The 13,791-nt window shown below is 33.3% G+C and overlaps 1 protein-coding gene and 1 non-coding gene across 2 annotated transcripts; both read right to left on the bottom strand.

The window, feature by feature from the left end:
- Positions 1-850: 850 nt before the first annotated feature.
- LOC145089104 (lachrymatory-factor synthase-like) lies at positions 851-1,782 on the bottom strand. The gene has a single exon (XM_079027598.1). The coding sequence runs from the start codon at positions 1,714-1,716 to the stop codon at positions 1,186-1,188; it is 531 nt and encodes a 176-aa protein (XP_078883724.1). The 5' UTR covers positions 1,717-1,782; the 3' UTR covers positions 851-1,185.
- Positions 1,783-8,907: 7,125 nt separating this feature from the next.
- On the bottom strand, positions 8,908-9,039 carry LOC145080852 (small nucleolar RNA snoR104). The gene has a single exon (XR_013695431.1). It is a non-coding gene; the product is annotated as a small nucleolar RNA snoR104 (small nucleolar RNA).
- Between the last annotated feature and the right edge of the window lie 4,752 nt (positions 9,040-13,791).

Below are 13,791 nucleotides of genomic sequence, written 5' to 3'. Positions count from 1 at the left end.
TTCGTATTTTGGTTTGGTTAACTGTAAGATTACTTATTTACTTTGTGGTTTTATTAGTTGAACTTATTGCTGATTTTATTATGGATTCTGGAGGATAATGAAGACCACAATGTAGAAAAAATGTCATTTGAATGAATTTAACTCCTAAATCATTAAGTGAAATGATGTAGAGACTCAAAGTATGATAACAACGCTTCTTCGAGATGGCTAATGCTTAAAAAATATAAGTAAATAAATAAACAAATAAATAAAAAGATAAATAAAAAATTGACTCAACGCTTACATACATAAAAAACCAAATCACATTAACGAAATTTGTATTAAGATAATTAAGAAGAAATATAGTATGACACAATTTGAACGGTCCATATTAATTTGTTTCAATGCTCATATAGAAGGTAAATGGTGAAACATTTTTAGATTCTTCTCATGAGGCCATAAATCACTTATGAATGGGTGTATAATGATCATCCATCTAAGATTCGCCTCGAGTGGGAATAAAGTGCGAATAGATACTCCCATAGTCATGCAGTCCACTATTGACTAATTTTTTCCGTATCAAATATAATTATATAAATAACTAATATCAAGTTCATACTTCATACAGCTTCTGTCTAATAAATTTTCAAATCATGTTTCTAATTAAATATTTAAATATCGTTTAGATTTCATCACATATTATATAAAAGAATCTTTCAGATGACCTATAAATTATCTTATCAAATTAAAATACTAATATACTAAAAAAAATATGAATTAACATGATTACAACGACTCACTTTTTTGAAGCAAAAGTGCCATCTGTTTAGAAGAACATCGTAGTAAGACATTTTCTTCACGTTTCAAAAACTAATCCAACTTAATGTTTTTTATTTAATATCATCCAATCATATTCTTCTTCTCCCTCACGACTTCGAATTCAAGCAAATTACTCTTAAAAAAAACGAACTTATATTGAAACACATAAACCACTTCGATCCGAGAATAATCATAAGGGATTCATATATAACAACATAAGATCAGCAAATGTTATATCTTAATAAACTTTTTCTTTTATAATTACTAAAATCTGACAAAAAAAAAAGACGGATTTTCTTTTGTCAAATCTTAATTATAAAGATCTTTAAGAAGTTTACTGAGATATAGAATTATTATTCCGTACCATTAAACATAAACTTGATCACTTCAATTATTAGTAGCAGCTTGCAGCGCCTTTTCCATTCTCTCCGCTATGCCTTTCAGAGACGACTGTAAATAACCACAGAAACCCTCGAAAGTCCGGTCTTCCACCGGATCAGCCGTGAACCGCCACTCAATCCGGCAGCCACCAGCACCATCACCATCTTTGTTTTCAAGAACTGTCCACTCAGCCACATAAAACCCCACCCCAAGGTTGTTCTCTGTGATCTGATAGCTCAGACGCCGTTGAACAGGATCGATAGACAGTAGTTTCTCGTAACACCACTTGACGACAGTCGCCGGAGTCTGATCGGCGGCGTCAGGTGGTGGTGGTGCTGGCACGGTGGTTGTGATGTACCTGATGAGACCTGGTTCCCCGTAGACTCCTTTAACTTGTTGGCATGCGTCGACACCTGGATACCATTTTTCAAGAGAGCAGAAGTCTTCAATCAGAGGCCATACTTGGTCTGCTGTTGCGCTTCTTACTTCTGCAATGGCTTTGCCTTCCCATTTCGATTCTCTGCTTTCTTGAGCCATTTTGAGTTTGTGCTTTTCTTCAAAGTCACTATATAATATAATCTTTATCAGCTTATATTTTAATTTATTACAAATATTTTTGTGCACTTTTAGGCAATTATCATAAATATAGCAACGTGGGGTTTTCCGGGGTTGAAGAAAAAATAAGAGGTAAATTACACTAATGGTACCTATGATTTGGGTAATTCTTGCGTTTTATCCCTAACTTTTGTTTACTCTTTACTCGGCGGTCCATGTGCTATTTGTTTTTTTTTTTTTTTTTTTTAATGCATTTCATATTTAATGTTTTAAATATAAAAGAATATTATAAAAAGTCAAAAGAAAAGTGGAAAGGATAAAAAAGTCATTTCAAATAGAAATGATTTGAAATGAAATCGGAACAAACAAATACTTCTCCGTCTCAAATTGATGGTCCACTTTTGATTTTTTAAGTTTTTTCTTCTTTAACTTTGACCTTAAATATTTTTATTTATGTTATATTACTTGATAAAGCTTATAACAATGAAAAAACATTTAAAATACAATCCATTCATGTATTTTGCATCAAATATTATCTATCAAAAATAAAAATATTTAAGATCAAAGTTGAAGAAAAAAGACTTCAAAACTCAAAAGTAGACTATCAATTTGGGACGGAGGTAGTACTTATTAGAATTGTTCGAGTAAATAAAAAGAGTTAAGATTGCCCCAATCACATGGATCATTAGTGTTTAGTCAAAAATAAGTAATAAAAACAATAAACAGAAAAAGTAACTTGTATGCGTATTTTCAATTTGAAAAGAACGAAAAATGTGGAAAGAATGAAAAAGGAAATATCATATTTTAGTTTGTGGTTTGTATTGATTTGAGAAAAGAAAAAAGTAACTTGTATGCGTATTTTCAATTTGAAAAGAACGAAAAATGTGGAAAGAATGAAAAAGGAAATATCATATTTTAGTTTGTGGTTTGTATTGATTTGAGAAAAGAAAATAGATAACTATTTACGTTATTTACAACATGATTAGTTTGGTAAAAATTATGAAATTTCTGTTTTTGCTCTCCAAATTTCTTCATATTTGGTAAGAAAGCTTTCAAGGAAATATTGTTTGATGATAATGCAAATTTGGGGGGATTGGCAAAATAGATTGTTATTTCCAGGTTTTTATTTTTATTTTTTAATTTTTTTTATTTTATAAAACAATTACCTGATTAGGTTATTTGTGTTGTGTGCTACTTGATGACTCAAACTCAGGAAAATTGATCCCATTCATATGGTATGTGAGTCATCATTAGGTAATGCATAATAACCAAGTTATGACAGTTGATAAAAAAGTAAGAATAAAACTGATAAAAAAATAAAAATAAAACTGTAAAGAAACTTACGAAAAAATGTATTATTGTGACCTAATGAAGGAGTTTATAAATGGTATATATGACCACTGAAAAACTTGTACGCGTGTACAAATACCGCTAAACAATGGATCAAGTGTTGACTAGCGAATTTAAAAGAGAAACGAAGTCATTTTGATCAGACTATATCAGTTATAGAGTTACTTAATGTGTGCTCCATGTATGAACTTGGGGTGCTTTGGGGTGTCTATTGTCTAGAGGATCAAAAGGAGATGATTAAACACATACTTGTAGAATCATCATCATCAAAGTAAGATCCTCTTATCATCTTTTTGATTATATCTTTTCTATGATTTTTGACTTAATTGCAAATTTTGCGAAATGAGTTAAATTGGGAAAAATTTACTTGTGACTTAAATAATCACAAATAGTGAAGATAATATGATTAGAATCATCCTTAAAAAATCCAGAGTCATGGATAACCTCAAGCATAGTTTTTATTTTGCTACATTAGTTTCCCACTAATATTATCAAACAAAAACATATTAATTTATACCATCTTAAATTATTGACCATTTTATAACTGGTCTAAAAGTTATCTTTTTAGAATCGGAGGTCGAATATTTAGAATCGACCTTAAAATTGTTTTTTTTACCATAGGAGACAATGAACTTTTTGGTTGAATAATTCAACAACTCGATACAAATTAATGTTTTTTCTTTTCTATTTTTGAGTTTTTCTGTAATAAAACTAACACCACTTTAAACAATGATATTTCATTTTACTTCCTAATGATAGTTAAACTTTAAGTAAGGGTGCAAACGAGCCAAGCTACTCAGGATCAGATCATTAAAAGCTTGACTCGAAACCGATTTTAAACGAACCCAAGCCAAGCTCGAGCATAATATTAAGCTCGTTTATTAAATGAGCTCAAGCCTATGTCATTAAGCTCGATTAGGCTCGCGAGCCTAAACGAGTCTTTCTATATTATAGTTTATTATTATTATTATTATTATTATTATTATATATATATATATATATATATATATATATATATATATATATTATAGTTTATTATTATTATTATTATTTAGGGTATTGGTAAACGAGCTTCTTAACATGCTCGAGTCGAGCTTAAGTTTATTTAAGCATGTTAGATAAAAAACGAGTTGAGCCCGAGCCGAGCTTGTATAACTCTTTATGAGCTCGAGCCGAGCTCGAACTCGAGCTTCATATAAATTAAATGAGCCTGAGCCGAGTCTGGTCAGGCTCGGGCTCAGCTCAGCTCGTTTGCATAAGTCTTTCTTATTTATTGACTAAAAAATTCTTTTAATAAATACTAAATGATATTTCATTTTAATTTTTGTTATTTATATTAAACTCTTAATTATAATATAGTATTTTCGGTATTTTTGATAAATATATACATAAGAATTTATCATATTTCGTATATTCGAAAAAAAAACCAAAAGAATTTAATTTAGTTTTCAAAATTTTCATATAGTAATATATTATTTTCATTAAATGTTTTTGCCGTGTAATATCTTATTTTTAACAATGACATTTTAGTAAAAAAGAATTACATGTTTAGATATTTGGGGGGGGGGGGGGGGGGGGTGGGGGGTGTTCTATAATACATATCATAAAGATGAGGATAAGTTATGCCCTGTTTGATTTCTTGTTGAGTGGGTCCGATCATATTTTTTGGATGACTCCGTCCAGCCAGGGTGTTTGATAACAACACTTAAGTCTCTTACCTGGTCAATATCTTTGATTCAATCATTGGAAAACCTCTGATTTGTGCCTTAAAGAAAATATACCAGATCGGGAAAAGTATCATCAATTTCCCTTTCTCTCCTCACGTTAACAACCCCTTTCTCCATTTCTTAGCTCTGTACATCAACAACTTCTCCCATCCCCGACATTTCTCTTGGTGCCAGCTCCTCCCACATATGACCTCCAGCCCCGCCTTTTCGTCTAACATTGTCCAACGATACCCAACTTCGGTGGAGCTCATCCTCTCTGATAGAGAGTGACACCTTTGATAAATCTCTTAGCAATTCCTATATCAATTTGTTTTTTTTATTGTTTAGAATCTCCATCATCGACGCCACTGCATTTTTTCCATTAGGGTTTATCCATTTTTTCTAGTCTATAATCTCTGGTTCTTACTAAATTCTTAGAAGATATCAAGTCAAGAAAAGTGAAATCAAATGGTACTTGACAAGGAAACATGATTTGGTGTGTTCTTGTTATCTATATGTGCTTGCACAAATTTTCATTGAAATGAATTTATTGTGATTTGAAGACATGTCAGGTTATAATTGCAACCCTTACTTATTATGCATATTAAGCCATGCAGTTTGTGTTTATATGTAGAACTTTTATACAACTATTACATTTCAAATACAAAATGGATATGGTTATTTATAGTATTATATATGGAATACGTTAGGATTCAAATGTATTTTTTTTTAGCAGAATATGGTTTTGGAAGCATTAAAGGTTTCAAGATTTGTTATAAATAGGTATGAGAACGAAGGAAACAAGGAACCAGCAGCCAAATTAAAGATGGAACGTGTTCAAATGTTGTAGATGTTCACATATTTTTGTTCCACTTTAGTGAATCATTTCATCTTATATGATGTATTTGTTAGATATGGGGACTTATCATCATATCTGAATTTAAAGACTGAAATTTTTGGGTCTCGGTGGGCTGATTCCTTTTCCTTTTGACGTTTTTTTTTTCAGTCGGGCTTGGCCTTTTTGGTTTAGATCAAATTTTTTCCTTATATATACTTATGAACAACGGTATTTGTAAAATTGTAGCAGAAAAAACATGTATAAAATAAAATCTCTATCTCTGGCTCGATAGTAGACGTAGCTTATCACAAGATAGTGTGAACCACTTAAATCCCTATGTTCAATGTCCTTTGATTTCGTTTCTGATTTCTCGTATTTCTCAGATATGTTTTATTTATCGTTTCTTCAAACCTAACAACCGGTATCACAAGTTTAGCTAAAGATGGGAAGGTGAAGATCGATAAATTTGAAGGCCATGATTTTGGATTCTAGAAGATACAGATTGAGGATTACTTATATCATAAGAAATTACACTTGCCACAACATATATGAAAAGCCATTTGCAGCAAACAAGGTTTTCTTGATCAGGCCACGTCAACGAGTTCAACTGGATAATATCTAGGTTAGGATCTGTTGAAATTAAATTTGACGAAGTCCAGGCTTAATTATGATTATCTTTGTTGCCCGAAAGATGGGCTGGAATGGTTACTGGAGTCATTAGTTCTTCAGGAACTATGAAACTCACATTCGAAATCATCAGAGATTTGATTCTTGGCGAAGATGTTCAGAGAAGGAATGCAAGAGAAGGTTCCACCAGTTTACTCAATACGAAAGAAAGGGGCGGAAAACAAAATAGATGTGGATACGGAAGAAAAATATCAAAGTCAAGGAAGAGAGGATAGTCAAGAAGCAGAAAAGAAATCGTATGCTGACACTGTAATGAAATAGGACATTTCAGAAAAAAATTTCCTAAACCTCTTGTATATAATCACTACTAGAAAAACAGCCTTTTACGACGCTCATTGCGCGTCGTAAAAGGCTCAGACGACGCGCAAATGCGCGTCAAGGAAGGCCTTGTCATAAAGAGAGACGACACGCTTTTGCGCGTCGTTTATAGACGACGCGCATTTACGACGCTCATTTACGACGCGCAATTACGACGTGCGTTTACGACACGCAATGCGTATCAAGGAAGGCCCTGTCATAAAGGAAGATGACACGCATTCGCGTGTCGTAACCTTACGACGCGCGTGTTAATGACACGTAATGCGTATTAAGAAAGCCCCTGTCAAGAAAGGCCATGTCATAAATGAAGATGACACACATTTTTGCGTATCATAATTTTAAATGTTTAAAAAAATAATCCTTATAGGTTTACTTATTTTCTAATTAAATTTGTATTTAATGTTTCATAATAGAAAATAAAATATCATATACAAAAAATAGAATCCATTGCTTAAATTTAATGTCATACAATTCTATTTCTTACAATATATAAATTTGCATCTAATCTAATATGTACATCAAATTCCAACTAAGTAACTTCACTTGCAGGAGGAATCAACTCCATGCTTCAAATCACCAATAGAATAATAACAAACTGCACCTAGAGTAGACTACCTTCTTTTGGCTCCATTACTTCCCTAAGAGATTGTCTCCTTCCATAACACCAGATTGTAATTCCTCCTTATCATTGGTATTGGAAATATCACAGAACTTGGTGTATTCCAAGATAATCTGATATCCTTAGTGCTAGGAGATGTTGGTGGGCATTAACCAATCGACCAATGAGAACTGATGGTGTAAGCAACTAAAGAACATATTAAAAGCATTAATGTAATAAATAATAATTATGAAATTTAATATATTAATGACATAATCAGTTTTAGCTAACTGATAGAGTTGTTATATAAATATGTTATTAACTAATATTATCATATCAACATTACAAACAGCAGATAAAAGATATAGCACCTTGAGTTATAGTTATGATTTAACATAAAAAAATGATATTTTTAAATATTAATTTGGTGCTAAAATTAAAAATAATCACCTTTGCATTCCATTCCATGTTCTTTAACTTCCCATTTAGCAATAGCAATTCGATCAGCATACCTGCCAAGGGGCAGTTTAGACCTTTACCAATTCATATTTTCAGACTTTGCACTTTTCTTCATAATCCACTTGGACACAGTTTCACAGTCCACAAGGCGATGAGTTTCTTTTGTACACTACAACAATAGCAACAAAAATATTTTATCTTTTATATAGAAAAAACATAAACTAATATTTTAAACTTTTATAAAAATGCATGAATTATGATACTCACATTCCAACAAAAGTTGTATGAGCAATAGCAAGTTACATTATAGCTTCCACTTCCAAGATCAAACTCAATAGCACAATCACGTCTAGGAGCAAGTTAGAAAAATCTTTTTTTAAAGTAGCCAACAAGATTCAGACTACAATTACAGAAAATAAAAAAAAGTACCATGTATGGTCAAAACAAGATTCAGAATACAATTATAAAAATCTTTTTTTTAAAGTAGCCAACAAGAGTTGTCAAGAAAATAAACTTACAGTGACAGATCGCAAATATCTTCTCTGAAACAAATCGAATATTTTGGCCTTCGGGAGCATTTGTAGTGTTTCTATATAATCCTATCAACATATTCAAGACCCCATTGATAACACATAAAAAGAATTCTATAATTTTTATTCGTTAACAAAAATAAGAAAAAAAAGTTAAGAGCTTTGAAATGAACACCTGGATTTCATCCACCTCCTCAGATATATCAGCATCCTTCCCTCTAAGTTTTCTTAGGGCTGCATCAAACTCTTTCTTTCTTCCAATCTTTGCCTGCATGCATGATGTCAAACATAATTTCTTGAAGATAAATTAAACAGCTTCATGAATCATGATACTTCACATACCAGCCATCTAGGAGATTCTGGTACAAAGAAAAGCCCCACTAATAGAACAGCACAAGGGATTAATCCTGCAAACAAAACACTAGAATTCATCACCTTTTATTTTCTTTATCCATAAGAATGCCACTAGTAGTAAATAATATAATTTAGACTAATTTAAAACTTGTCAATGCCAAGGTCCTCCATGTTAGCACTCTACCAATTATAAAGGCAACAGACACTCCTGTACATATCTTGAATTCCACTAATAGTAAATAAATTTAATTTTGGTGCACATCCCTGTAGTGTAGTGTACCAATCAATTATCAAATCATTTTTTATTTTTTTATTACTAATATATGGTGAAAATATGTATCTCATAGTCAAGAGGCTTGCAGACGTGTCTCGCGTGCAACAAGTAGGAAAAGCAGAGATTTTTCATTTTTATTTTTTGTTGTAGGAAGGGTATATCAGGCAACATTTAAACTTTAAATGCTCCCCTCTTTTACTTCCAATTTTCAATTTCCTATTTCCTAATAATAATTAGTTATACCTGAAAAGGGTGTGAATATCAGCTGTTGTAAAGAAGCCTCTTCCATTAAGATCTAAACATCATTAAAGATATGTAATTCCCTCTGGAGTGTCTTTGTTTTCCAGGGCTAGAACAAAGTCAAGGAAACTCTCAAAGCCCATCTCCTGAGCATTTCCTCTTCCCGTTTTACCCCTACGCACATGCTCATCAAAAGTTATTGGACAAATTAATATCACAAGTCATTTTAAATATATATAAATTATCAGATTGAAAAAATAACAGAAAAAGATAAAATAAGAAAGTAATTCTTAGTTCTTACCCCTCTTGATAAAAAGCAATAGAACAATGTTCGGGTGATGCCTGATATAAAAAGCAACCATGTAAGTAAAGTCTGAAAGCATGAAATTCTTATGCATCAAGAAAAGATTTCATGCAGCAAATAAGTTATATAAAGAACATTAAGATAGAAGGGATTTGCTAGTTGCTATTCAAAAAGTGCAAAGAAGACTCTGTAGCTTTTGATTCTTGAAAACTTTCTGAATTCTTGGAAAGACTCCCGACTGATTCTAAAAACTATTAAGTAATCAAATGCCCTTTATTATCTATAACATAAATCAAAACTCATAGTTTTTTGTTCAGTTTCTTTTCATTTTGTTTTTTGGGTGATGTGTAACATGGTTTTCTACAAATATATATAAAAAAGCCACCATATGAAGCAAAAAGAGGAAGTTTATGCCCAAGAACTCTAAAGAACATAGGGGGGTTGCTATAGCAGTAGTACGATACTACCTGGATGGATGCTCGATCATCCTCATGAGGAATGACATTGTCTACATCCATGGTATCGATACCTGTAGAAGCAGCCAAATCTCTATTAACTGTAGTTGATGGATGCTCTTGGATAGTTGATGATTGAGCAACAACTGTTTCACTATCACCCATAGTAAATAGGTGATTGATTGTATCTTAAACCTGTATAGAAGATAACAACCGTGAACAACCAAGGTAACCATACAAAGGTGATAGCAGTTCCAAATTCTCAACAATGTAACATCTAATCAGTCCAAATAAACACAAAAAGTGCTAAAAGTTATATATTTTAACTAGGCAATACAAGTAGAGGTCTAAATGAAGAACTAGATAACCTAATCATAATAATATTTCCAGTTAGCTATATTTGTGATACAGTTGCATGAAGAAAAAAAAAAGTCGCCACAACTTTTGCAAGAGTAGACTCAGTATGTTAAATAGGAATACAATATTGAAACTTGAAAGCCTACGAAACTATATCAGTGTTTGTTTGAGTGTGGAGTACCTACTACATAATTAGAGATAATCCATTCATCAACCAAGGAAACTCTATACTCTAGTCTTTTTATAAGTTCTTCAGTTAAGCTTTCTCATTAAAATTTCCATATCTCTGTAACAATCAACCTTAATGCAAACCCTAAAGGTTGTCGTCTCTGTGGCAATTAACATGCAGAAGTTATATATTAAGCAGTAACAAAACCTAAACAAAGAATACCAATTGTATCTTTTGATTTTGATCAACTGTTAACAGTTATATTCCTTTCGTTATCCTATATCACTTTTTCGTCCATATGAAGCCCTTCGGACCCACACATATTCAAAGTTCACAAGTACGATGAAGTGAATAGGTGAATCTCTGGTTGCCTCTGTATACATTATCAAAAAAAAAATGTTAAAAACCTGATACAAGTAGGGTCTTCTGATAGCAGTCTCAAAATCAATAATCTTGGAATCAAATTCTTTAGCCTTCTTGTACAGCTCTTCTCTAATGGCAATATAAGACTCCACCTCTTCAGCTTCTGTTACGCCTTCACTTACAGGTTTAGAAGGTTTCTCCACTGCATCCGGATGAAATTCCCATTCACTTTCTTCAATATTGGCTTCGTCTTTAGAATTTGTTGCAGCTGCAAATTCCTCAGGGGTTTTCAGTTCAGATAAAGGGCGACTTGCTATTAATCCCTAAAGCTGTAAAATGTAGGAAAGAGTATGACCATGTTTAGTTTATTTTGGACCTAACAAAAGCTAGAGGCTCTTCTACGTAAAAAATTGTATATCACCTGTTATAATAGCGGTCCAATTGCTGATTAGGATGCTCCGATATCCGTGTGTATATCAATGCAAGATTGGACCACTATTGTTGTTGGTACTCGTATTCGATGTATTTATCCCATAAACGAAAAGATATATAGGTCATCAGTTCCAGCATAAGCTCGTATTTGATGTATTTCGAGATCAAAATCAAAATGTCGCCATCGTTAGATTAACTGCCTGGCACAAGATCTTGTTCAATTAAATTTCTGAAAGAAGAACGCAAAAAACTGGGAGGATATAAGAACCAAGGTCGCCGGTGATGGGTTTTAAGCATAAGAAACATTCATATGTGCTCATGCAAACCCTAATGCTTGGATCTAGGTTTCACTATTGAACATGCTTTGATTCCAAGACTTACAAACCCTAATCTAGCATATAAACAACAGAATTAACATATAGAATCAGATCTATATGTTTAACTCTTCAATGGTTGGCTTAGATCTTGTATATCTTCTTCTTTTGAGCCTAGAGTCACAAATACAACTCCTCTAATGGTTCACAAACCCCACAAGCAAGAAGGCAATATGAGAGAGGGAGAGAGAGGCTAGAAATCGGCCTAGGGTACTCTTAGAATCAAGTGGTGGCCGAATTCATGCCCTAGGGGTCATATTTATACTTACAGGTTACTAGGGTTTCACTGTAAACCCTAATGGACAGCTTAGCCACCAAGCAGCCCATGGAACCTTCTGGAATAAGGCCCTTGGACGAAAATATGATGGATACCCATCATAATTTCGTTCCCCCTTAAGCCCATTAGGTTTCCTTAACCTAAAACTCAACTATCATACATTTGACAGTTTATACCCCTTTATTCAATTAATCTCTTTTGACCACCAAATTAATTCCTAATTAATTTATGACCAATACTAATTAAATAAATATGATTTCTCCTTTAATATATTATTCTTATAATATATTAATAAATCATAATACTCTCTCTTTCTCCTTAAATTACCTTGTCAAGTTGCTTTGGAGAAGGCAACCCAAAAGGACCATGCATAACCGGGTCAAGTACATACCAAATATAGTTACGGGCTTAGACACTATTCCAACAGTCTCCCACTTGGATAAGTCTAGTAACTATATCTCACATATGACTTTAGAATCCGATTAGCAATCGTAGCTCTTATACTTCGCTGTCAACTCTGATCAACTTGTCCTTTAGATAAGGGATCGTATAATCCTCTGTTCTGGATATCATGCTGGCAATGCTTATTGTCCAGCAAAAGTTCTTTGATTTCCGATTTGTTTGACATAGAATTTAGTTGAACACATCAACTTCATTCTGACCGGGCCCGACACATAAGTCAAACCAAATCATCAAGTGGCCAATATATCACTTTTATCCTCATAGAATAAAAGGAATAGATCAACTTCGACTCATATGCATCTATTATTTACTAATGGATCATACACAATAATGTGTTTTATAACATCAAGTTACTGATGCGTTTACACATTATCAATGTACAACCAACCAACAAACAACAACCATATCTCTAAGTTTTAAGACTATATGATGTTATCGTTTTACGATCACTTAAGATAAAACACCACTAAGTGATACAACAACCTCGGGTTTAATCCAATGCTCAATTCATATTATAAGCACTCATGAAATTTGCAGCAAACCTTTGCTATGTCTAAAACCTTTCAGACAGTCTACAAACAATTCATGACAGTCTTCATTCATATCTACTTCCAAAATATGACCGACTGTGGACCTTTTGAATAATCATATCATTCAGGAAGTCAAAACATGCAAAATGGAAACAATAGATAAATAACCAACACAAGATAGTAGCTTTACTCATAAATAATACATTTTATTTATTCATCGAATGTCAAGTACAAACTATCTATTACACGTTTCCTATATAATCCAAACTTATATCATCCTTCAGCCCAATGCTCCTAGCGTGCTGCAAGTGTTTAACCCTACTCAGTCCCTTCGTAAGGGGATCTGTTGGGCTCTCTTCTGATGATACCCTCTTCACAACGAGGAGTCCCTCTTCTACCCGATGTCTGATGAAATGGTATTTTCTGTCAATATGTCGAGATCTGCCATGATCTCTCGGTTCCTTGGTCAAGGCAACCGCTCCTTCATTATCACAGAAATTTTCCATCGGCTCCTTTATGGATGGTACAACTCCAAGGTCTCCAATGAAGTTCTTCAACCATATAGCCTCCTTTGACGCTTCGCTCGCCGCAATATACTCTGATTCGCACGTTGAATCAGCTACGGTCTCTTGCTTGGAACTTTTCCAAGTCACTGCTCCTCCATTTAGGGTAAAGACCCAACCCGACTGCGATCGGAAGTTATCCCGATCTGTCTGAAAACTAGCGTCACTGTACCCTCGTACCCTTAAGTCATCTCTCCCACCGAGGACTAGAAACCATTCCTTGGTCCTCCGAAGGTACTTAAGAATATTCTTAACTGCAACCCAATGAGCTCTACCAGGATTCCCTTGATATCTGCTGACCATGCTCAAGGCGAAGGCCACATCAGGGTGAGTACAAGTCATAGCGTACATGATAGAGCCTACTGCGGAAGCGTAAGGTACTCGACTCATATCAGCTATCTCTGTCTCTGTACTCGG

Source organism: Lactuca serriola, chromosome 1 (genome assembly GCF_051521515.1).
Source record: "Lactuca serriola cultivar US96UC23 chromosome 1, Lser_US96UC23_V15, whole genome shotgun sequence".
NCBI classification, from domain to species: Eukaryota; Viridiplantae; Streptophyta; class Magnoliopsida; order Asterales; family Asteraceae; genus Lactuca; species Lactuca serriola.
The sequence above is the reverse complement of the archived record's forward strand: the minus strand, read 5'-3'. Positions and strand labels throughout refer to the sequence as shown.